The sequence below is a fragment of the Maniola hyperantus genome, chromosome 26 (genome assembly GCF_902806685.2).
Source record: "Maniola hyperantus chromosome 26, iAphHyp1.2, whole genome shotgun sequence".
NCBI lineage: Eukaryota > Metazoa > Arthropoda > Insecta > Lepidoptera > Nymphalidae > Maniola > Maniola hyperantus.
Genome location: NC_048561.1, coordinates 3,497,751 through 3,523,020, shown reverse-complemented (window position 1 = coordinate 3,523,020; position 25,270 = coordinate 3,497,751). Strand labels below are relative to the sequence as shown.

Genomic DNA, 25,270 nt, shown 5'->3' with positions numbered 1-25,270 from the left:
TTGGCGGTTTTTTATTAAAAAAGAATATTAGCCATGTTAATTCTTTGGCGAAAGGTCGAGATGGCAATCGGGGTGACGTGTGGGTGTGCGGGGCGTTCCCCCGTCTCCTCGATTGCCATCTCTATCTGTCGCGGACTATATTATTATGTGCCCTAGGGCTAGGCCCATTGCCATTTCAGCTTTACAATGCGTTAGCGCGCCAACCAAGTTAGCAAAGGAGTTCCCTCACTCTCGAAAAAGAGTTTGACAATTACTTAATAGACTAAATAAATTTAAAAAAAAAAACGTTCTTACAAAAAAAACATATTTATTTTCTCATAAATATGAATAAGTGTACCGGTATTTCGAGGTATCTTTATTTTAATAAAGCTTCCAGTAAGTACCTAGTAAAACAATATAATATACTAGCTTATATAGCTAATGAGCGCAGGGCGATGGCGGTCCGATGCAATATGGTAGCCCGTAGGTTCGCACGTTGCAACAAACAAGTAAAAATAACTCTCTTTAAGGCATATTGCCAAACTTTCTACACGTGCAACGTGGGTGTCATATACGCAGAGGGCCTACAACGACTCGCGTGTCCAATACAATAATGGCTTCAGAGTGCTGATGGGGCTGCCGAGGTTCTGCAGTGCGTCGCTGATGTTTGCGGAGGCTCATACCGACGATTTTTATGCAATCATGAGAAAAAGAGCAGCTTCAGTGATGAGCAGAATCCGAGGTAGTTCCAACGGTATTCTGAAAAACTAGATAATCCATTTATGAGACACTGGGTTGGTTTGCACATGCACTCTCAGTGTTTCATGGGTGGTAGATTCCTAGATAAATAAAAGTACGCATGAAAAAGCCTATACTAACATAGTCATTAGCAATTAATTTTATTAATAACAAAATGGATGTAATATCTGAAATAAAGATGATTATTATTATTAATATTCCGCGTGGACTACACATATTTCAAACCTCTATTTCACCCCCTTAGGGGTTGAATTTTCAAAAATCCTTAGCAGATCCCTAAGTCATAATAGCTATCTGCATGCCAAATTTCAGCCCGATCCGTCCAGTAGTTTGAGCTGTGCGTTGATAGATCAGTCAGTCAGTCAGCTTTTCCTTTTATAAATTTAGATCTACCTACCTATGTAATACATAATTGTACATAGTTAAGCTGTGATAGCCTAGTGGTTAGGATGTCCGCCTGCTAATCGGAGGTCGGGGGTTCGTTCCCGGGCACGCACCTCTAACTTTTCGGAGTTTTGTGCCTTTTAAGTAATCAAATATCACTTGCTTTAACGGTGAAGGAAAACATCGTGAGGAAACCTGCATGCCTGAGAGTTCTCCATAATGTTCTCAAAGGTGTGTGTAGTCTGCCAATCCGCACATGGCCAGCGTGGTAGACTATGGCCAAAACCCTTCTCTGTCTGAGAGGAGACCCGTGCTCTGTAGTGAGCCGGCGATGGGTTGATCATGATGATGATGATGACTTAGCTTAGTTACATTTTACAGATCAAAAGTTCAATGCAAAAGTGTTCATCCAATGCAAAACACAAGACCATTTGCAAGGCATAGTAAGCTCACCTGACTTTGATTGCGGCAAAAGTACTAGAAGGAATAGAGTCAACTTTGTTTTTTCGAAAAACGTGAAACAAGACAGAAATAGCAACATGTTTGTGAACAAAGCTCCTAAATTGGGAGCTTGCGCTTATTTGAGAGTGCCTTCAGTGAACGTAAGTATAAAGGCCAACGCATACAGATGGAGTGGAGTCGAACTTTTAAAATGCTACATACTTTAAACTCAACTTTATGTGTTTTATCATACGGTTGACGTTTTATAGTACGCGACAGATTGAGATGGCAATCGTGGCATGAGGCGGGGGATGCCCCGAAGTCATTTGTGGGAATGAGTGTAATATTTTATAATAAAATTCCACAAGCAATTTTAGACTTGCCTTTACACGTGTTTAAAAAATGTGTTAAAAGTATGCTCCTAAAAAAAGCATATTATACAGTTGCAGACTATGTAAACGATAAAAAAGCTTGGATTTGACTCGCTCCAGCAATGCACGGGGCTGCAATGGCTTGTATAGTACGGTATAATAACATTGTAAATTGAAAAATTAAAAAGAGCAACCGCCGAGTTTCTTTCTTCTCGGTAGGAACGGCATTCCGAACCAGTGGTAAATTAAAACTACCTGACTATTCATAAGTACTTGTAAAAAGTTTACATGAATAAAAAAACATTCTATTCTATTCTATTCCGTACACCCGCATAAAGCTTAGTTTAAATTTTATCAAGAAAGACGCCATGCCTCGATTCCCCAGTCCACTCCAGTCTGCCAGTGTGCGTTGCGCCTAAGGCTGGGCGCACATTTTTTTATTTGTTATGGAAATTCAGAATTAAAAAAACAGTTCTACAATTCAGTACAGCATTTGCAAAAAGGCGGAAGAGAAGAAAGATGAAAGGACAAAAGCAGAAGGAACTAAAGCGGCTAAAAGTGGCAAACCACCCCCCGCTGCCGGTGGGGGGGCTCAGGGGAAGATCATTGCAGGTTTGTGCAAACCATTGTTAACAATTAAACTCTCAAATTACTAAATCCCGTATGTTCATTCAACTGTTGCTTGTGTGGAGACTAATCAAAAGTGCCGCTTCTTGTCCCACGCGGCCCAACCGCGCGTCATCGCGCCCATCCGCCGTCCTTTCGTGCCCCTGGAGAGGGGCGCTGACGTCACCGACCCAAAACCGGTGGTGTTGCCAACACTATTTTTTTAAAATAAAAATGGCGAGCAAACGAGCAAGCGGGTCACCTGATGTTAAGTGATTATTGCCGCCCATGAACACCACTTTTTAAGTAACCACTTGTTAAGTAATCTAATTATCATCATCACTCATCACCAGCTCATTGCAGAGCACAGGTCTCCTCTCCAAGGGTTTGGCCATAGTCTACCACGCTGGCCATGTGCGGATTGTTGCGGTACACTTCACACTCCTTTGAGAACATTATGGAGAACTCTCAGGCATGCAGATTGCAGGTTTCCTCGCGATGGTTTCCTTCACCGTTAAAGCAAGTGATATTTAATTGCTTAAAACGCAGGTAACTCCGAAAAGTTAGAGGTGCGTGCCCGGGATCGAACCCTCAACCTCCCGAAAACACGACGTGTCTGTCATAGATACTCTTCCCATGGTGCCTCGGCGCGACACCACGCCCTAATAGCAACCAATCGACTTATTTTTTGGCATAAAGATAGTTGAAAGGGCGGAAAGTAACATAGGCTACTTTTTATCCCGGAAAATCAAAGAGTTCCCACTGGATTTTTGAAAACCTTAATCCATGCGGATGAAATCGCGGGCATCAGCCGAATTTTGAAGCTTTATTTTACGGTTAAAGAGATCTTTATTCTCATTTAGAATATACAATTCACTTACATGAGAACTTAAGTAATAAACAACAGGTATGTTATTCACAAATCAACTGCGACTTTATACAAAAAAAGTGGGTAAGTAAGTAAATTAAAACTAATCGCAAAGTAAGCGAGATGGTGGTATGTGGACGACAAGGTTAGCCAGAAATAGAACCATTTAGAAAAGTTTAGAGGAGGCCTGCGCCTATGTCGATGGACACGCAGAACATAAAATATAAAACAAAAATGTTAATGTAAATAATCCTTACTGTAATAATTTTAAGTATTCAATGCATTATTTACCTAGTAATAAGAAAAACCTGTAAATACTTAACACTGCAATAAAGGCTCTTTTTATTTTATTTTATTTATTTATTTATTTTAAGCGAGACGGTCGAGTGCGCGGCACAGGCAAAACACGGAGTAATAGAGACTAGAAACGGCTTGGCACTTCACTGACATTTTTTTTTATAGTGATTGGCGCCGTGGTGGATGTGAAGTTCGAAAAACATCTCCCTCCGATTCTTAATGCGCTTGAAGTTCCTGGAAGAAGTGAGATTTTATGAATTTGATTCTTTATTGCAATCATCACTACCTACATAAAAAATCCGTTTTAGAATAGAATAGAATAGAATATGTTTTTATTCAAGTAGACTTTTTACAAGCGCTTTCGAATCGTGCGTCGGGTAGTTTTAATTTACCACTGGTTCGGAATGCCGTCCCTACCGAGAATACATATATACAGATAAATAATAATAAAATCTTTATTTTCAGATATAAATCCAGCAAGTTATATATTATACATTATATTAAATAGAAATAAAGAAATTAAATTAAAATTAAAATAACTAAAATATTGTTTAAAGTTCAAGAAGTAGAAGTAAAATTTTACTTCTACTTCTTATTCGCGTCCCGATGCACACGCCGCCAGTGATCGAATATCTGACCGGTCATATGCCCACCTATAACCTCAAGTATGACGTTATTGGATTGTCGTATTCTATCCCAGAAAGAGGCTACACAGTCACTGACTCTCGCCTCGGAGAACATGCCTGACGCGCTGCAGTACCTTGGCAATCTCATTAGGATGCGAAATGCGTCATTGTATTGCACCCTAATGGTGCTCATTGTTGCTCTTTTATATTTCGTCCATAATTGACAGGTATAAAAACACTGACAATATGAATATCATATTATGATTCATATTATGATACCCCACTTGATATAGTATAGTTCTTGCATTTCACGAAGACCACTGACTCATACTTGTGTTTAAGTCGTATCGGTATAGCTACGTCCTACACTAAATGTGTGCGTTTGTCAGCGCTTGCTCACGACTGATTGGTCCGACATGGACGCACACTTACACAATGACCATGATCCATGTAAACGACGTTACCACAAGTAAAGTTCACTCGCCTTCGTGAACTGCTAGAACTGTAATATTACTTTGAAATTTGAAAATACTAAAAACAAAAAGCTGAACTCAGCTGTAGAAATAATTTTACTGTTCGTAGCGCCTCGTCTGATCCTCGAAGTGGCCCAGCATCTAGGCGAGAACACCTGCCGCACTATTGCTATGGACGGCACTGAAGGCCTGGTGCGTGGACAACCTATAGTGGACACTGGAGCTCCCATCACCATACCTGTTGGGGAACCCACTCTGGGGAGGATCATGAATGTTATTGGCGAGCCCATTGGTGAGTTTCATAAGTTTTTTTCTACGCACATACAGTGCAACAAGGCTCGCTTGGCACTTGAATGACATTGACAGGGGGGCGCTGTTGGACAACAAAGGTTTAGAATATTCAAATAAGAACAAATGGGAGACTTGACGGCAACGTTATTTCCGATTTTCACCACGCGCCAAGATAGCCTTGTCGAACTGTAATTCAGTATTTGACAACTAGTCAAACCAGTAACTTTTTATCAAACGTCAAAACGCGCACTTACTGCCGCACTCAGAGTCGCTTCATTTTTTTTATTTTTAATTTTTAAATAGAGTATTAGCCATGTTAAATGACTAATATTCCCCTTTCCCCTCCAACTAAGCGTAAAGCTTGTGCTAGGAGTAGGTACCTACGATAATAGTGCAACGGGCGGGGTTTGTTACTTGAGTTTAGTTAAAACGAGACAGAGCTATCTCTCTCACATAAATCTGTCTCGTTTTAACTCAATCTTAAGTAACGATTAGCGATTAGTACGGCAGTTAGTATGCGATATTCTATGAAATACTGAAATGTGACGTCACATCATAATGACGTACTTTTTTAGTTTAATCGATAATTCAAAATGATGTTTACCTGTCTGTTTACTTTACCAATTTTCATCAAAATCGGTAAAACTGTTGTGCCGTGAAGAGCTAGCAGACAGACAGACAGACAGACACACTTTCGCATTTATAATATTAAGTATGGATATGGATATCTGTCACCGGCTTTACTCACGTATTTAGTCGAGTCGCAGAACTGATGGGTTCGAAACTAGTCGGGCTAACGTCGACTAATACGCGAGTACAGCCGGTGACAGATATTGTAGATAATAATATTATGCTTGTAGATGAACGAGGTCCCATCGAGACGGATCAGTTCGCGCCGATCCACGCGGACGCTCCGCCATTTGTGGAGATGTCTGTAGAACAGGAGATCCTGGTCACTGGCATCAAGGTTGTGGACCTCCTCGCTCCTTATGTCAAGGGTGAGACTCAATTTATAATAATTTTTTTTTATATATATTATATATTTTTATATATATATATATATATATATATATATATATATTTATATATTTATATATTATTTTTTATATATATTATACCTATTTTTAGCTACATTGCGACTCCCCGTCTTACAGTTCTATAAGTTCTTAAGTATGGGTTGCCTGAAAGAGATCACTTTAGTGATAAGGTCGCCCTTTGTTTTTTAAGTGTATCCTGTATTCTTACTCTCTGTAAATCTATTAACAATAAAGTTATTTTAAATTAAATTAAATTTTCTAAATAAATAGGTACAGTACGCAATAGGTCGAGATGGTAATCGGGGTATGACACCCACACAGCCCCCGCACTGGATTAATCCGGGGGCAGTGTGGGTGTGCGGGGCGTCGACCTGTCTCTTCTTCTTTTTCTTTCTCTTCTCTTATTATTACAGTAGAATAAGGCTTCCTTCATAATTTACCCTCAGATACTTATCTATTTTTAGGGTTCCGTACCTCAAAAGGAACCCTTATAGGATCACTTTGTCATCTGTCTGTCCGTTGTGTCTGTCAAGAAAAACTGTAGGGTACTTCCCGTTGACCTAGATTCATGAAATCTGGTAGATACGTAGGACAGGTAAAGGAATAAATCCGAAAACCGTGAATTTGTGGTGTATTAAAAAAAATGAGTTCACGAATCACATTTTAATTACAGCGCCATCTATATGTGATTTGATAAATTAATTTTAATTATAAATACAGATGGCGCTGTTCTCATTATCTTGCAGTGTTACACATAAAAATGTTAAACTATCTTGTACGATAGTCGTGAACCCTTCGTGTGCGTCCGACGCACTTGGCCGGTTTTTTCAATGGTCTAATAAAAATTCCAGGTGGTAAAATTGGTCTGTTCGGTGGTGCTGGTGTCGGCAAGACTGTCCTCATCATGGAGTTGATCAACAATGTGGCCAAAGCTCATGGGGGCTTCTCAGTAAGTTACACACTTCTACAGCTGTAGATTGACTTCTTTATTCTTCTTCACTCTGGGCTGGTTTCCGCACTAAAAGTTTCCGTCTGTTGTGCGTGCATCGCCTCTACCCGCCGAAGTCTTCACTCCAGCCATCCAAGATCGCTCCAGAAGCCGAGTAGACCGCCCAGGTTGGAGATTGACCTATACAGAAGAAGAAAGAAAGAAAGAAAAAACGTTTACCTACCTACTTATTTTTGAAAGCTGTGTATCTCTTCTTCATCACCAGTTAAACCTACGGGTTAGGTTATCTCGACGCCTATTGGTTGATGATGATGTACTTACTTACACCGATTTTTTCCGGGTTCCTGGACCGATTTGTAAATTATTTTTTAATCAACAGAGGAAGTTTCCGTGGTCCCATAAAAATTTCTGGATCCAACTCCTTAATCCTGATGCTGCAGGGTTACTGCCCGCCTAAGTTATCAAGATTCAGGAAATGTTCATAGTGAATTAATGTACGCGACAAGTTGAAAATTGAAATGGCAATTGGGGAAGTAACACCCCGCACACCTGCACATCCCCCACGCTAACCCGGTACGGGCGAGTGCGGGTGGCGTGCGGGTGCCTCATACGCCGTTTGCCATCTCAACCAGTCGTGGACTATACCTACTTATGATATAGGTATTCGCTGGTGTCGGAGAGCGGACGCGTGAAGGCAACGATCTGTACCATGAGATGAAGGTGGGAGGGGTTATTAAAGATGACTACAAGTCCTCCAAGGTATTTTAAATGCTGGTTCCTTACTAATAATAATAATAAAGTTTTTATTTCAGATATAAGTCCATAAATGTGTTAGTTACAATATTTTACCTGTAAGCCTATATATTCTAGTACCTACGCGATTACGCGATCATCGCAAGTACGAATGCGCGATCACCGATATTGACGTAAGTAACTTGATTCAGAGATAGCTTGCATTCTGTAAGGTTTTGTTCCCGAAAAGTAAACTACTTCCTCCGTGGTTAAAAATAAAACTAAATCCACGCTGACGAAGTGGCGGTCATCATTTATTTGGTACAGAGAGAGCTTGCATCCCGAAAAATCATCAAGGTTCTATGGGGTTTTTAAAAACTGAAACCCACACGGATATAGGTACATATTAACCCGGCTGAGTTTGTTGTGGGCTCTTCTAAGACCTGAGCGCGTTTGGAACCCTCGTAGCTTTAGTTTTAAATTCGTGTAAAAATTATCACCACTATAATCTTACAAATGCAACAACCGACTATCAAAAAGTATAATTTACTACCTACCTATTTTTAATAAACTTTTTTGACTTTCAATTGGAAATTCATAATAATATTTTACTATACCTACTTAGTAATAATTCTTACAATCCATGTTATAACATAGGTGGCGCTAGTATACGGTCAAATGAACGAGCCGCCTGGTGCTAGAGCCAGAGTAGCACTCACCGGGTTGACGGTGGCTGAGCATTTCCGTGATAAAGAGGGACAGGATGTACTGCTGTTCATTGATAACATCTTCCGTTTCACTCAGGCTGGCTCCGAGGTAAGAGTTAGAGAGGGACGAATAATTGATAGCGCAATGTCTTGAAGGGGAGTGCTAGTGTAAATAGTATATGATAATGGATAACAATTTGTGGGGCTGAGTATTTGCTTTTTTAATGATTCCAGAACAATTTTTAGATTTGCCATTACACTTTAAACATTTTCTAAAATATTAAAAACATGTACTTAAGTTTATAATTATGGAAAACGTAACATAAAGATCTCATAATTATAAAGTTCTCTATAATTAATATCTAAACCTAATATCGTTGCTCAGGTGTCAGCCCTCTTGGGTCGTATTCCGTCTGCAGTGGGCTATCAGCCGACCCTGGCCACCGATATGGGCACCATGCAGGAGCGTATCACTACCACCACTACCGGATCCATCACCAGCGTACAGGCAAGTACTTAGTGTGCTTACCTAGACGAGTGGCACTTCGTCAATGATAAAGGTGCCTGCTGCCGTTGACGTGCTTTGAGCTGCCGTCGACGACAGGGGTGACTCTTGCCGTCGTCGCATGTCGAGGGAAAGAAAGAGGTCTTAATAGAGATAGCGAGCAAACGAGCAGGCGGGTCACCTGATGTTAAGTGATTACCGCCGCCCATGAACATTTGCTGCACCAGAGGAACCGCTGATGAGTTGCCGGCCTTTTAGGAATTTGTTGGTCCGCCCCTTGAATAACCCCATGTTGTAATCTAGTGGGAACACCGTCGATGGGAGTTGGTTCCACAGTTTGCATGTGCGTGGAAAGAAGGATCTGGCACAGCGTACGGTCGAAGTGCACCAGACACCCAGGTGGTGTGGGTGAAATTCCTTACGGTTCTATTGTTGTCACCAGGCGGTATACGTGCCAGCAGACGACCTAACAGACCCGGCACCAGCAACGACATTTGCGCATTTGGACGCCACCACGGTGCTGTCCCGAGCCATCGCGGAGCTGGGCGTGTACCCCGCAGTCGACCCCCTGGACTCCACCTCGCGAGTCATGGACCCCAATATCATAGGCGATGAGCATTATGGAGTGGCGCGAGGGGTTCAGAAGATTCTGCAGGTATTTGCCCAGTTTTAGTAAGATCCACTTGACTAGAACAGCTGTCTGCTCACTCGAAAGCAGTTTCATGCCTAAATTCTAAGTTCTCGTGCGCCATTTTAACTTTTTCTGTCAACTGTCATGTTAAAAGTAGGTACTTTGTTGCTGACCCTACAATATTTCCTCAAAACTGCTGCTGTAAAGAGAATTATGAAAAAAAAAACAGGCCAAGTCGGCTACGATAATAATAAAATTTTCTATTTCTACAGGATATTAATTTAATTTGTTTCCTAGGACTACAAGTCTCTGCAGGACATAATCGCTATCCTGGGCATGGACGAGCTGTCAGAAGATGACAAGTTGACAGTCGCTCGCGCTAGGAAGATCCAGCGGTTTCTATCGCAACCATTTCAGGTACAGTAGTCGAAAGTAATGTACATCGGCCTTTAGAAGTATGACATTTCGGCTTTATAGAGCGTTGTCTCTGTCACTCATACCTATATGACGTTTTGTCGGTCTCAACGACCGAGACAGTGCTCTACAAATCAGCTGCTATCTATAAAGGTCGATTTACATTACTTTCGGCCGCGTACTGGAAGCACTTCTTAGGATTTAAGTTTTTTTAAAATCCCGTGGGAACTTTGAATATTCTAAAATATCCCGTGGGATAATTTACTAGCACTTTTCTTTCTAGGCCTCTAATAAATTAATTCCGTTCTTTCTTATTTGCATCTTCCATTACTTCCTCTCCATTCAAAGCAATGAAGTATCTTGCAACTGCCGAGTTTGTTATTGGCTCTTCTTAGTAGAATCTACTTTCTGAACCCGTTGTCGAGTCTTGGCGTTGTGGCGTAAGTTGTTCTAAATGATATAAATAAATATTCTATTTCATTTACTGTACTTTTACATGTACTATTTAAAGTTTAAATACCTAGTATAAACTGTTAAAAATTCCCCTACCTACTGACCTACTAAGAAATTAATTCTAGATACGTATTTAAAATTTAAATATTATAAACCTATTACTTAAGAAAGTCTTTTGTCGTGATAATATGTCGGAAAAATACTCTTATACTTGTACCAACGCTTTGGAACAATAAATGATTTATTTATTTATTTCAATTGGGTATTTTCCTACTTTTGAATTTGATAAATATTTATATACTTTATTATAAACTAGGATAAAAATAATGATGTACCTACGCTGAACAAAATATTAAAATTTACAACAAAGATTTACAAAGTTACAGGCTTTTTAATTTTGGAGTGGGAGGGTCTTCTATCCCTTTCTCGCAAAACGAAAATTTGTATGAAACCGCACGAAGCTACTATGGCATTAGTAAGGTGTGACGTCAACATGCTATATCGCTATCTGATCTTCTTTGTCTTCTTCTTTGTCGTATCACTCTTGGCAGAGCGGTCGTGGTCATCACGAAGCAACGTCTTTGAGGGCAGATGTTATATGCCTCACGAGCATTCGCCATTTCTCCCTGCTGGCTGACAGCCTGGTACACTCGTGCAAAGGACCGATAAGGATCTGATATCTCTATCTAATCAGAAATATTTAAATGCTTGATAACTTTTTCGTTATTTGAACGATTTAATTAGTTACTTATTTCAGTTTACGTCATAATTTTTATCCTAGTTTATAATAAAGTAATAAAAAAATTGGAATCAAATACCCAATTTCATTCTTCTGTATGACTAAAATGATGACTTGTATCCCTAGGTGGCGGAGGTGTTCACTGGGCATGTTGGTAAAATGGTGAAACTGGAGGAAACCATCAAAGGATTCAAAAGAGTAACTCTTTATTTTACACTAGCTTATGCTCGCGACTTCGTCCGCGTGGACTACACAAATTTCAAACCCCTATTTCACCCTCTTAGGCCTCGTTTACGGAGGCGCGGGGCGTCGCGCGTCGCGTGTGTCGTGGCGTCTCGCGGCGCGTCGTTCGTTTTTTTTGTTTACCGTGAGGCGGCGCGTGAAGCGGCACTTAGCATCGCACGCGTAATCACAAACATATGGCAATATACGATGTTGTTCATAGAGATGCGACGCGGGAAGAGTGGCGGTGCCCGCCGCTGTGCCAACTGCTAGCAGTTCCTCTGGATAACTGCCCACTGGGGCCGGGTGCGGGCGCGTCTTCGTCATGCGATTTCCAAATAAAGACTGGCGGAAGGGTCCGCTGCGGGCATCGCTTCATCGAGAATTGCCGCCGCGTGCGCCGCCACGATGAACGCCGCGTGGGTCGCGTCGATGCCATCCGCGGGCTCGGCCGCAAAAAACGCTCCATCTCAAACAAACGCGTATAAAATTGCTTCTCCGTAAACGCACTCATACAACGCCATATGTTTAAATTCAGTGCGGGCCGCGCCGCCCATCGCAACGCGCGACGCCCCGCGTCTCCGTAAACGAGGCCTTAGGGGTTAAATTTTCAAAAATCCTTAGCGGATGCCTACGTCATAATAGCTATCTGCATGCCAAATTTCAGCCCGATCCGTCCAGTAGTTTGAGCTGCGCGTTGATAGATCAGTCAGTCAGTCAGTCAGTCAGTTACCTTTTCCTTTTATATATTTAGAAGACTAGCTTATGCCCGCGACTTTCAAACCGCTGTGTATAGCAGCAGATAAATAATGCGCGAACGCATGTAAACGCAAAATCGCATCGTGAGGAAAGCTGCATACCTGAAAATTCTCCATAATGTTCCTAAAGGTGTGTGAAGCCTGCCAATTCGCAATTAATCAGCTTGGTGGACTATGGCCTAAGCTTGAGGCTATTCTGAGAGGAGACCAGTGCTCAGTAGTGAACTGGCGATGAATTGATGATGACGAACTGGACCTTAGTATCTACAGTGCGACAAGGCTATCTTGGCGCGTGGCGAAAATCGGAACTAACGTTGCCGTCAAGTGTCTCCGTTGTTCTTGTTTAAATATTCTAATCATAGTTATCCTTTGTTCTCCAACAGCAACCCTCTGTCAATGTCATTCAAGTGCCAAAAGAGCCTTGTCGCACTGTAATTACATTTTGTTTCCTTTCTACAGATCTTAGCCGGTGAGCTGGACCACATTCCAGAAGCAGCCTTCTACATGGTGGGCACCATAGAAGATGTCATCGCCAAGGCCCAAGCTCTCGCGAAGAGCATTTAAATTGTACTGATTTTCCCCTTTAGTTTTATTTAGATAGGTATTTAGATTAATAAACATGAAATGATTACTAAATGCGACGTTTTATTTTTGTTTTATTCATCCCAATTTCCATTCCAGTCCCATTTCCCCCTCGAGAAAAGCAAAGGTCGCGTAGACCATACAGCCTGACAAGTCGTACATGGTTTTTCAAAGATGTAATGTGCCAGTCTTATTTGCGTAGGTATATGCTGTGGGTGTCAATATTACTTTACTCTATGGTGGGTGCATAGATTATCTACTATATGGTGGGTGTATGCCACTTCTGAGTAAAATGTAGTGATTTACTCTTTGCTTTTGAATCTATGGGTGTTTGGTATTGTGATTTTTTAATTTATACTTAGGGTGAGTGCGGACTATCAACTCGTGTCTGCAATTTTGCTGTCCTACTTATCTGTATAGATCCCACAAATTGCTAATGTGTGTGGCCGCCATTTTAGTGATGTCAGCTCTAGACTGAAGTTTCGAGCTGATGGTATATTTTTATTTCGGCTGACGTCAAAATGGCGTCATTTCGATGTTAATGAGACATGGTTTCAGCGCAATAGCAATTTGCGGGACTTATATAAAGCCAAACTATAAAAACTAGAATTTGAGATAACTCAAATTCTACTTTTTATACTCCAAAAAACAGTTTTACGTAACTATGTACTTTTTGAAAATCCCCTTACGTATTTCGGGTAAAATTGGCAATTTTACCCGAAATACGTAAATCTTGGCAAGTTTGGCAAACGGTACCTATAGTACGCGACAATGGTAGTGTGAAATAAGCTTTAGAAAGAAATTTTGGCTTCGTAGAGCGTTGTCTCTGTCCCTCATACCTATGTGACGTTTCGTCGGTCTCAACGACAAAGACAACGCTCTACGAAACCGTTATCTCTTTCTAAAAGGTCAATGTACAGTATTCCGTGACGGATACTGTAAGTAAAGTATTTAAAAAATATTGCAGGTAAAATAATTCCGATATCATTTTATTCGCTAATTATTGAGACAACAATTTTATTTTTAAACAAAAGATTTTTTCCATGTATATTGTAGGATCACATAACAGTTTTGGACGGTGATATTTTCTTCGGATTTGCCATGCAAGGTTTATCCGTATTGGATCGAACTGGGTGAACAGGCAGCTTACACCCTTCTTTAGGGCACGCAAAAGGCCGTTTCTTTTCTACCTTCGGAATAGGCCAGGAAGGTATGGGTACCCAAGGATTAAAATCTCTAGCACACAAGACATCATCGATTTCATTGTTTCTGTAGTTAATACTGAAAAAGCCCAAAATATGGCTGAGATGCTTCAATTTTTTACTAACAATCTCTTTAGCCAATGATATGTAAGTATAAATCTGATCGTATCGCGTAGTGGCAGGGATCGAAACGTCAATAATTGTATGTAGAAAGAAGGGAAGAAATTTTGCGCAAGGATCCTTTTTCTGAGGTGGTTTGCACGGGCTTGGACATTTCTCTTTCTCTTTCTCTTTAGGTTTGGGTCTACAAGGTGATGGGTGCATGGTAGTTTTCTGTTTATTCTTATCTAACGGTGTCAAACAAGGGGGCTTCTTCGCTCCTTCAGTTTCCATCTTAACAGACCTTATTAATTCCAAGCGATTTCGTTCCCTAACCCGCCTTAATAGGACTGAAAGGGGAGTTGTTTCATCTGAAAGTGCATCTACATCCTTAATATCAGAAGCTTCTACTCTCTCTTCACTTCTCGTTTGCTGTTGGATACTCCCTTCTCCTAGCTTGGGTTTTGGCTCTAGGTGGACAATCTTTACTCGATTGTGTTGTTTTGCTTCTGATTGAATAAGTTCTTCTCTAATATCTTCTTGTTTTGGCTCTTGAAGAATGTGTGTATTACGCTCTTTCTCACTCAAATGATGTTGTTTAGATTTACTGAGAGTTTCTTTAGAATTTCCTAAAAAATCTGAGAGTTGGGGAAACGTTGAATAATACGATACGTTCTGTGACATAAGATTGTTACTAGTTGACTCATCTGCAGTATCGCTGCAGGTAGTTTTAGTATCAAACACTCCTGTATACGTAACACTACTATCAGTAACTTCATATTCGACTTGTTGAAAGCCAACATCCATAAAAGAATTAAAATGGTCCGTTGGAAAGTATTCATCGGGTTCTTGATGTGCAGATATAGCAGTGTCTGTCCATGTTTCATCAGATCGCTTATCCTGTGTATCACCAGCTTCGCTTTGTATAGGATTTCCAAAAGGATCTGTTGGCGTTGGCGTTGATGTTGTCAGTAAATTTTGCGTAGCGTTTTCAAGTGGATTGTTTTCAAGTGATTCAAGTTTCATTGTAGATGAGGGCTTCGCAGGTTGAATGCCAGTTTCAACAGTTGAAAGTTCACTAGGTACAATATTTCTCATATTTCCAAATGCTTCTTGTTGTGCCCTCAGCACATTTTTGTATTCAAGTAATTTTGAAATATCAGATTCAGACAAAGTGGGTGTCTCTGTTGTTTTTGAAGATGGAACAACTCCTATTAATGGTCTAACAGCACTAGTTGTGCCAACTTTACGGTCTTCAGCCTCTCCTTCTTCAAAATCTTTCGACACATTGTTTAAGGCATGTTCTTTAATGTTGTCCATTTCTTCTTCTCTTTTTAGTATTACCTCTTCGTTCATTGGGGCATTATTTTCAGTTTCACGTATGATCCCTGCACTAGAAGACTTCTGCACCGGGGCCCTATCTGGTTGTACTTCTTTTAGTATAGTATTCTCTTTTGTGTCATAATGATAAAAAGGAATGGCTTGCATCTCATATGGATCCAAAACAGCAGGAATATCAAGTAAAAGATTTTTAACGCCTTCGGGTGAATGTTTTCTGTCAAATTCATTTTTGTAATATCTCGTGTCAGTAGTAACTATGGGAACTGTATCTAAATGAAAAGGGTGAAAATAATCTAATATCATTTCATTATCTGCTAAACTTTTAGTCTCATTACGTAGAATTTGTTCAAGATGTGTGTCCGAAATGTCAAATACAATATTGTTATTGTCTTTTGTTTTGTCTTGTAATATTTGGCTAAAATACTTTTGATAAAAATCATCTTTTGGCAAATTGAATCTCATTGAATTCACTCGGGAAATGTTTTTCAACTCTTTAAGCAGAATTTGATCAACATCATCATCTGGCTTACCTAGACATTTCTTTGCTAGCTCATCTAAGTTAACTTGCTCTGGTTGATTAGGAATATTGTCTAGTTCGGGTTCCCTCGTAGATAAGTTGGAGTAGGGGTCATGATCTAGAATTTTGGGAGAAACATTAAATCCTTCATCTTTAGCAACGCCAGCTTCAACGTGTGGTGTTTCGTCAATTTGTTCAATTTTCTGAGCTAGCTTTTCTTCTTTTATTTTTCCTGTAGTGGCTTGAACATTAGCGTTTTGTTTTATTTCCGAAAGTCTTTGAGTAGGATTATCTTCAGCAATATTATATGTATGCTGAGCTAATTTTTCTTTCTCTAATTCTGCTGCAATAGCTCGATCTTCATCCTTTTGTAGTGCTTCTGATACTGACAAAGTAGCATTAGATTTTTTAACTTCTGTGTTACTAATATTAATCAATGGTGTCTTGTCAATATGAACGATGTGGTGAGCCAGTTTGTCTTCTTCTATTTTTGCTGCAGTAGCTTGCAGTTCACCTTTTTGTAGAACTTCTGCTACTTTTGGAGTGTTTATGTCTTTGATTTTATCATTTTTAAATATTTTGTCATAAAGCCTGACATTTTCGTTTGACAGCGGATCTGCTGTTTTATCATTTTCATATAACACCGCTGTTTTTTCGGGGAAGCATTGGTCAATTATAGCCTTCCGTTTTGCAGAACTATCATCATCTTTAGACCCCGAGTCAGTACTTTTATACTTTTTGTGTGTTGTTTTGCTGAAATAATCGATAGAACCTGAAAAATTAATATCTATTGTTACTAAAAATTAATTAAATTGAGGATTATTGTTAAAATCGCAGTCCCTTTCAACGATATGTTACATTTTATAACATGGCGTATAAACTGCATCCTCGCTGATGAGTAAGACAAAAGATACAAATTGCATGAGAGTAAAAGAGAGGTCAATTATTGATGAAGTGAAAATCGAAATTACTTCATCAACATTCGATTAGATTAGAATAGAATACTATGCAATACAATATAATATAGTACAATACAGTACAATACCTACGGTACGGTACAGTACAGTACAGTAGGTATGGTATGGTACAGTACAGTAGAGTAGAGTAGAGTTGATAATTACTCACACTTATCTATATCTTTTTTAACTGTTGTACTTTCTTTTAATATTCTAGGTATAATTGCAGTAGCGTAAAGTTGCTCCAGCTGTGATAGTTTTATTCGCAACATATTGTAAATACCAAACCAAATCATATAATATAATACGAGAACTCTAGATTATTTTGTATGGAAAAGAAAATCACTTGAATTTGGCCATGTAGGTGTATTTTGATATTTTGTAAGTTTTTGATTAATGGATTATTTCTTTTTATCACTTTTTATTCTTCTTATTACTATTTTATTGACAGCAATTTAGATTTTTAAATGAAGTTGGCCAGCATTATAAGAAGGAACTTAAGATTATTTTATATTTCGAATGACATCGCTGGGATATTTTTGTACAAGCTTTGCGCTTAGTTACATTCAGATTTGAGTTGGATCGTTCCTGAGGAGGCCCCAAGGCTCTATTTCTTATTTTTTATAATATTCAAGAAGTTTAAAAAGTTGATAGTGGGGTTGTATCTTTACAGAAATAATCTTTACTCTATGGAAATCAGCGCTGTAATGTAAACATCTACGCTGTAAATGGAGTAAAAACTACACAGAAAAATTAAAACGAAACGTCACTTCAAATGTATGAAAATAACAAAGATGGCCGAAGAACAGGTGAGAATCAAAATATTACGATTTTTTACTAATTTTCACATAATTATAGGCTCTCAATCTCCGTCGACCATTTTTACACAACTTAAAATAAGTCTGCGATATAATTTTCATGTGTAATCATTTAAAAAATGTGTTTTGTTACCATTTGTTTTTGTCGACTTCCGATGGCGTATTATAAAGATTCTTGCCGAATTTTTTCTATTAAATAACTATTTGAGGCGTTAGCGTGTGTTAAATTATTTGTTTATAAAAGTTTTTGATTGTTACGATCTTAATAATTTGCCGGCACATTGGTTATAAGGTGTTGACAATAGTTACCCTTGAAATGAAACAAGTAATTTGTAAACAGAGCGATTTTACGCTTTCTATTATGTGTACACAAGTTAGCCCTTGATTGCAATCTCACCTTGTGGTAAGTGATGATGCAGTGCTAATTTGGAAGGGGGATGGCAGTTTTTATTAAACCCATATCCTTTTGGTTTCTACATGGCATCGTATCGGAACGCTAAACCGCTTGGAGGCGGCTTTGTCAGTAGCCCATTGATAACTTCCAAAAATTGTAATAAGAACACATATTATTCTTAATGATACTGCTAATTTTGAGTTACAAAAACTGACCTAAACATTATAACATTCTAACTCATTCATTCATTCATTCATTTATTCATTTTGTTAACTCAGTTGTACACAAAACTTTAGAAACTGCTGAAAAATATCAAGCAAATTATTCTTCTTATTTATCTTGCTGAACAAGGTCGTGTAGGACCCGATTAGTGGTGTATATGGGTTTAATTAAACTGCCATACCACTCCCAAGTTAGTTTGCTTTCGTCTTAAATGGCGCTTCATGTTGTTATCAAGTATCAATATTATATTTTATGTATGTACATGAATGCCAATGAATTAATAAATGAGTAAATGAGTAAAATGCACTGTCCTCAGTTTAGATTGCAGTCGGGGGTTAACTTATCATTGAATGAAAACACTGAGGAAACCTGCATGCCTGACAGTTCAAAAGCTCTTGTAAAAGTTTACTTGAATAAAAATATATTCTATTCTCCATAATATTCTCAATGGTTAAGCCTTTCACTCTAAAAAGAGACAGGTGCACTGGCGATGTGTTGACGATGATAGCAACGCATTTAGTCCTGACATCTTAATTTGGATATTGTGTACAACAGAATTAGCCACACCTGTAACTCACCACTGCATGAAATTTCATAGTAATTTGTTTTTATTACTAAACATGTGACTCGTGCATCTGGGATGATACATATAAAAATTATAATTTATAACTGTTTGCTTTGCAATAACATCTTTTATAACGACTAGTTGACCTGTGACTTTTTGTTTCATTTACTTTTGAATATTCTAGTGTAAACGCCAATCATACTCAAACATATATACATTTAGACACTAACATACGCACATTAATACACACAAATACACACACATAATGTGGAGTAACATGCACATATTTTCTTTAGTTTGTTTTGTATTTACTGATTTGAGTCACTGATTCCGTGACACAGTTTTTACTAGTTCGGAAACAGGTGCACAGTAATGAAATGTTGTATTTGTTGTTGTAATAATAAACCAAACCAAAGGTCTGAAAATCTTTACTTACTGGACCCACGTAATTCGAACCCCAACCTGCCGAAAAGGAGGCGGAACGTTCTAACCACTAGGCTATCACTGCTCAAGTATATGTAGACTAAATTATATGACATTTCAGGAGGTGATCCAAATAGAGCTTCTGTGCAAGCAGCTGTATGAGTCGCAGGATCCAGCCATCCGGGACCAGGCTGAGATTGCTGTCGTCAGGTTCCAGGTGAGATACTACTGCTGGTTTACATTATTCACACCCCTGGATGTAGTACTTCTTACTTGTGTCTCGGCAGGTTTAATGCAAATTATGCAAATCCTGTGGGAACTCTTTGATTTTCCAGGATAAAAATTTGCCTATGTCACTCTCCAGGTCCTTAACTATATCCATGCAAAAAAATCACATAGTTCCGCTGCGACGCGGTTGAAGGACAAACCAGCAAGCAAACACACTCACATTTGTAATATGGGTAGTGATGTAGTGCATGCAAGCTCGCTCCATAAGCCAAGCAGACTGCCCAGGTTGCTGAGGGCTTCCCCGAGCCAGACTGGGGGCCTCCAGTTCTTAACTGAAATAAATGGTTATTGGCATACTTTCATCTTGAGATCATCTTCACATAATATATTTTTTATCAGTTTTTGGATAATCTATATACTAATATAAAGAGGTAAAGTTTGTAAGTTTGTTTGTAGGAGTAACCTCTGGAATTACTGAACCAATTTTGAAAATTCTTTCATCAGTAGAAAACTACATTATTCTTGAGTGACATAGGCTATATTTCATTTTCAAAAAATCTATATACATATTATATAAAAGGAAAAGGTGACTGACTAACTGATCTATCAACGCACAGCTCAAACTACTGGACGACTCAGGCTCAAATTTGGCACGCAGATAGCTATTATGACTAAGAAAGTATTTTTGAAAATTCAACCCCTAAGGGGTGAAATATGGGTCTGAAATCACGAGCATAAGCTAGTATTAGTATAGATAGTATAGATGCAACCTCAACCGCACATAAAGGTTATATGCACTTGTCCTCAATTCCAGGAGTCTCCAGACACCCTGAGCAAATGCCAGGCTTTACTGGAGAGGTCCAACTCAAGTTATTCCCAGCTGTTGGCTGCTACCACACTCGCCAAGCTTATTAGCAGGTAAATAACTTTTGAAATAGCGTTTGTTGTGGGCTCTTCTCAGACCTGGGCGCGTTTGGAACCCTCATAGCTTTAGTTATTAAGTTTGCGTCAAAATTATCACCACTATATCTTACAAATCCAACAACTGACAATCAAAAAGTGTAATTTATTACCTACTAGCTGATGCCCGCGACTTTGTCCGATTGGAATTAGGTTTTTGAAAATCCCATGGGAACTTGGATTTTCCGGGATAAAAATGACTATGTCACTCTCCAGGTCTTTAACTATACCCATTTCAAAAATCACGTTGATCTGTTGCTCTGTTGCGACGTGATTGAAGGACAAACCAACAAACAAACAAACACACTTTCACATTTATGATATGGGTATTGACTAGATGATGCCCACGGCTTCACCCGCGTGGATTGAAGTTTTTAAAAATCCCATGGGAACTCTTTGATTTTTGGGAATAAAAAGTAGTTTTTTTTTTTTGATTTTATAATATAATATTATAAAGGCGAAAGTTTGTATGTGTGTGTGTGTGTGTTTATGTTTGTTACTCCTTCACGCAAAAACTACTGGACGGATTTGGCTGAAATTTGGAATGAAGATAGATTATACCCTGGATTAACACATAGGCTACTTTTTATCCCGGAAAATCAAAGAGTTCTCGCGGGATTTTGAAAAACGTAAATCCACGCGGACAAAGTCATCATCAGCTAGTTAATAATATTAGTATGGTTTTTCCAGGTCTACCACAAGCTTCACGGTGCAGCAGCGTCTCGACATACGCAACTATGTCCTCAACTATCTGGCTACCCGCCCCAAACTCGCCAACTTTGTTGTGCAGGTAAATTTATACGGTTTTGGATGACATCTATATATTTAAAAGTAAAAGGTAACTGACTGACTGACTGACTGACTGACTGATCTATCAACGCACAGCTCAAACTACTGGACGGATCGGGCTGAAATTTGGCATGCAGATAGCTTTTATGACGTAGGCATCCACTAAGAAAGGATTTTTAAAAATTCAACCCATAAAAGGGGGTGAAATAGGGGTTTGAAATTTGTGTCGTCCACGCGGACGAAGTCGCGAGCATAAGCTAGTTTTTAATAATTTTTTTTTTAGTCAATTAAACTTTTGCCAAGTATTTTTGAATCGTCAGTTGCATCTACCACTGGTTCGGAATGCCTTTCCTACCGAGAAGAACCAGCAAGAAACTCGGCGGTTGCTCTTTTCAAAGATTTGATATTATACAATGATAGCTTATGCTCGCGACTTCGTCCGCATGGACTACATAAATTTCAAACCCCTGTTTCACCCCCTTAGGGGTTGAATTTACAAAAATCCTTTCTTAGCGGATGCCTACATCATAATAGCTATCTGCATGCCAAATTTCAGCCCAATCCGTGTAGCAGTTTGAGCTGTGCGTTGATAGATCAGTCAGTCAGTCAGTCAGTCACCTTTTCCTTTTATATGTATACTAGCTTATGCCCGCGACTTCGTCCGCGTGGACCACACAAATTTTAAACCCCCATTTTACACCCTTAGGTTTGATCTTTAACTATGAGATTTTAACATGAGCTTAATAAAATATGTCATACTGCTAATTGCAAAAATATTAACTACAAAACTTCTTTATAGACACTTCAAAACTGACAGAGTTTCATACAAACTTCAAACCCCTATTTTACCCCTTTAGGGGTTGAATTTTGAAAAATCCTTTCTTAGCGGACGCCTACGTCATGATAGCTATGTGCATGCCAAATTTCAGCCCGATCCGTCCAGTAGTTTGAGCTGTGCGTTGATAGATCAGTCAGTCAGTCAGTCAGTCAGTCAGTCACCTTTTCGTTTTATATATTTAGATTTAAAGATTATGCCATGTATAAGAAAAGTATTTGCAGTCCTGCGCGTTGCCGGAACGAGCTACGCTCTTTTATCATTTAGATTATCTTCAATTGTGTAATATGCTTTTTTCTGGAGCATACTTTTAATAGATTTTTTAAATTTGTGTAAAGAGCCTCAATAGCTCAAACGGTATAGGAGTGGACTGAAAACCGAAAGGATGACGGTTCAAACCCCGCCCGTTGCACTATTGTCGTACCTAGTCCTAGCACAAGCCTGACGCTTAGTTGGAGAGGAAAGGGGAATATTAGTCATTTAACATGGCTAATGAGGCTGATTCCGTTGTACACAGTCTCTAAACTAAACTAAAATGGCACATCTAAATTTATTGCTATCCCTTTCATAATGTTGCTTGCGGAAAAGGATAGCACTAAATTTAGACCTGTTAATTTAGTTTAGTTTAGAGATTGTGTACAAGAGAATCGGCCCCATTATTCTATTAAAAAAAAAGTCCAAAATATTATACAAATGACTTGGACTTTCCTGACTAAATACTAAGTATGTAAGTGTTTGTTTCCAGGCCCTGGTGTCACTGTTCGCGCGTATCACGAAGCTGGGCTGGTTCGACACTGTCAAAGAGGAGTTCGTGTTCCACAACGTCATGAACGACGTCTCCAGCTTCCTGCAGGTGAGTGTGCCGCGCAGTGGCGGACTATCCCAAAGGCAAACTAGGCACGTGCCTAGGGGCGCGAGTTTACGAAGGGGCGCGTGCGATCATGTAGAGTTGGGTTTCTATGCAAAATCTTATTTTATTCTGTTTTTTAGTATCTGTTGTTATAGCGGCAACAGATACAACATGTACCCTTTGGGTACTTAACCCTTAAAAGGAACCCTTGTTAGATCACTTTGCTGTCTGTCTGTCCATCCGTTCGTCCGTCCGTCTGTATGTCTGTCCGTTTGTCGTATCTGTCAAAAAAACCTATAGGGTAGTTCCGGTTGACCTAGAATCATGTTTGGCAGCTAGGGAGGTCTTACAGCACAAGTAAAATAATCCGAAACGTTTGTGGTTAAATCACAGAAAAATTAAAATGTGTTTGCAAACATAATTATTTCAACGAAATTACATAAATGGCGCTGTCCAGCAATAACTGCCAATGTTACGCATTAGTGTACTATTTTATTCCAGGGCCCAGCGGAATTATGTACAATTGGTGTACAGCTGTTGTCACAGCTGATTGTGGAGATGAACCAGATGTCGGACGCGGACGCGAGCCGCTCCATCAGCAAACACAGGAAGATTGCGTCCTCCTTCAGGTGAGTCATACCGACTCACTACTGAGCACGGGTTTACTCTCGGGTCTAGCAATAATTCACCACACTGGCCAAGTGCGGATTGACAGACTTCATACATCTTTGAGAAGATTATGGAGAATTCTCAGGCAGGAGGAGTGTTGTCTCTGTCACTCATACCTATATGACGTTTTGTCAGTCTCAACGACAGAGACAGTGCTCTATAATTTGGTCTTCGAAAGGTCGATGTACATTACTTTCGGCCGCGTACTGTATCTGTACTATCCTCTTATTCTTATTACTTTTATTTCATCGCAGAGACACCCAGCTATTCGAGATGTTTCGGCTAGCTTGCTCGCTGCTGGGCGCGGCTAGAGGCGAGGCGTTAAGCGAGGCGCGCGGCGAGTCTCACGCTCTGCTGGCCGCCTTGCTGCGGCTGGCGCACAACTGCCTGACCTTTGACTTCATTGGCACCACTAGCGACGAGTCTTCTGACGATCTTTGTACAGTACAGGTACGATACCTCACATGTACTTATTGGACACGGCTAAATGGGCTGATAGGCACCATGTGCTGTGGGAGTGTCCCCCTTTATGAGGACTTGCAGGGACTATGTTAGATGGGATCGTACGCGGGGAAGCGGGGCCGGTCTTCTGCACTAACCTCGTCTCGTCGGAGGCGAACTACAACCGACTACGGGAATTCGGCGCACTATTCATTGATATAAGAGGCGAAGCAGCGAAGACCTGCAAATTGGATCTCTCATCCAACTGTTTGGAACTCTCAGCCAACTGGAGACAAGGTATGTGGGACTCGCCGGCCGAGAAGCGACCGGAATATCCACTAAAACCGGGGACCCAACGGACGACAGCGCGATCCCGCGCACCTCGCCCGCGTCCCATCCTTCGCCTCATCTACTGTGCCCTCTGCTAGTCAGTCCTGGACACGCCGAGAAACCTTCCCCCTGCCAGGTCAATAGCCATTGCCAACAATATCCCCGAAGAGAAATTATTAGCCATGTAACCGGGGTGAAACCGGCCCGAATACTGCTCTTCCCCTCGGACCCTTCCAAAAGGGACCAGCAGCATCCAGGCACACAGGGAGATTATCTGGCTGGCACCCCATCCAGTTATTAACCTGCTGCGCGATTGCGGGAGAATGACAGCTACAATGTCACGATCGCAATCACCTCTGATTGGTTGATGCTCGCTCACTATTGGCTACAATGCATTGTTGCAACAAGAATCGCACAAATTCAGCCAATCAGAACAATTGAGATTGTAATAATGATTGATGCAGGTTTCCCGCAATCGAGGTGCTGGTCAAGGTTACTTAACCAGCGTAATCGACTGATATATGCTGGTGTAACTTTGCCACATATCCTTGTATCTTTTGTTTATTTACCTTCAATATTTATATTCCAGATTCCAACATCTTGGCGACCGACCTTCCTCGAAGCCGGCACTTTGGAACTGTTCTTCGAGCTCTACCACAGTGTGCAAGGCACCAGCGGCAGTCTGGCACTGGCCTGTCTAGTGCAGCTGGCATCTGTCCGAAGGTCGCTCTTCAGCAACAGCGAGCGTGCCAAGTTCCTCAACCGCCTGTGCGCTGGTATCATGCGTATATTGGAAGATACCCAGGT

At 40.1% G+C, this 25,270-nt stretch overlaps 2 protein-coding genes across 2 annotated transcripts in view; both read left to right on the top strand.

Annotated features, from left to right (window-relative positions):
- The first annotated feature begins 300 nt into the window (after positions 1 to 300).
- LOC117994466 (ATP synthase subunit beta, mitochondrial-like) lies at positions 301 to 12,816 on the top strand. Its single transcript, XM_034982381.2, has 14 exons — positions 301 to 375; positions 1,504 to 1,724; positions 2,420 to 2,546; positions 3,871 to 3,948; positions 4,914 to 5,096; positions 5,956 to 6,093; positions 6,984 to 7,081; positions 7,742 to 7,840; positions 8,471 to 8,629; positions 8,906 to 9,028; positions 9,468 to 9,680; positions 9,954 to 10,073; positions 11,389 to 11,460; positions 12,702 to 12,816. The coding sequence occupies exons 1-14, from the start codon at positions 324 to 326 to the stop codon at positions 12,804 to 12,806; spliced, it is 1,788 nt and encodes a 595-aa protein (XP_034838272.1). The 5' UTR covers positions 301 to 323; the 3' UTR covers positions 12,807 to 12,816.
- Positions 12,817 to 17,726: 4,910 nt separating this feature from the next.
- The window catches only part of Ranbp16 (Ran-binding protein 16), a 30,784-nt gene continuing 23,240 nt past the window's right edge, over positions 17,727 to 25,270 (top strand). Inside the window, 8 exon segments of the mRNA XM_034982379.2 lie at positions 17,727 to 17,748; positions 19,483 to 19,578; positions 20,404 to 20,507; positions 21,240 to 21,339; positions 22,919 to 23,026; positions 23,525 to 23,652; positions 23,947 to 24,142; positions 25,053 to 25,268. Of these exon segments, the coding sequence (XP_034838270.1) occupies positions 17,734 to 17,748; positions 19,483 to 19,578; positions 20,404 to 20,507; positions 21,240 to 21,339; positions 22,919 to 23,026; positions 23,525 to 23,652; positions 23,947 to 24,142; positions 25,053 to 25,268 (963 nt within the window). The 5' untranslated portion in view covers positions 17,727 to 17,733.

Coding starts and splice junctions, on each gene's coding strand:
- LOC117994466 (XM_034982381.2), top strand. CDS start 324: ATGAATAAGTGTACCGGTATTTCGAGGTATCTTTATTTTAATAAAGCT. Junction 376..1,503: donor TTATTTTAATAAAGCTTCCA/GTAAGTACCTAG, acceptor TACATTTTACAG/ATCAAAAGTTCAATGCAAAA. Junction 8,630..8,905: donor TCACTCAGGCTGGCTCCGAG/GTAAGAGTTAGA, acceptor ATCGTTGCTCAG/GTGTCAGCCCTCTTGGGTCG.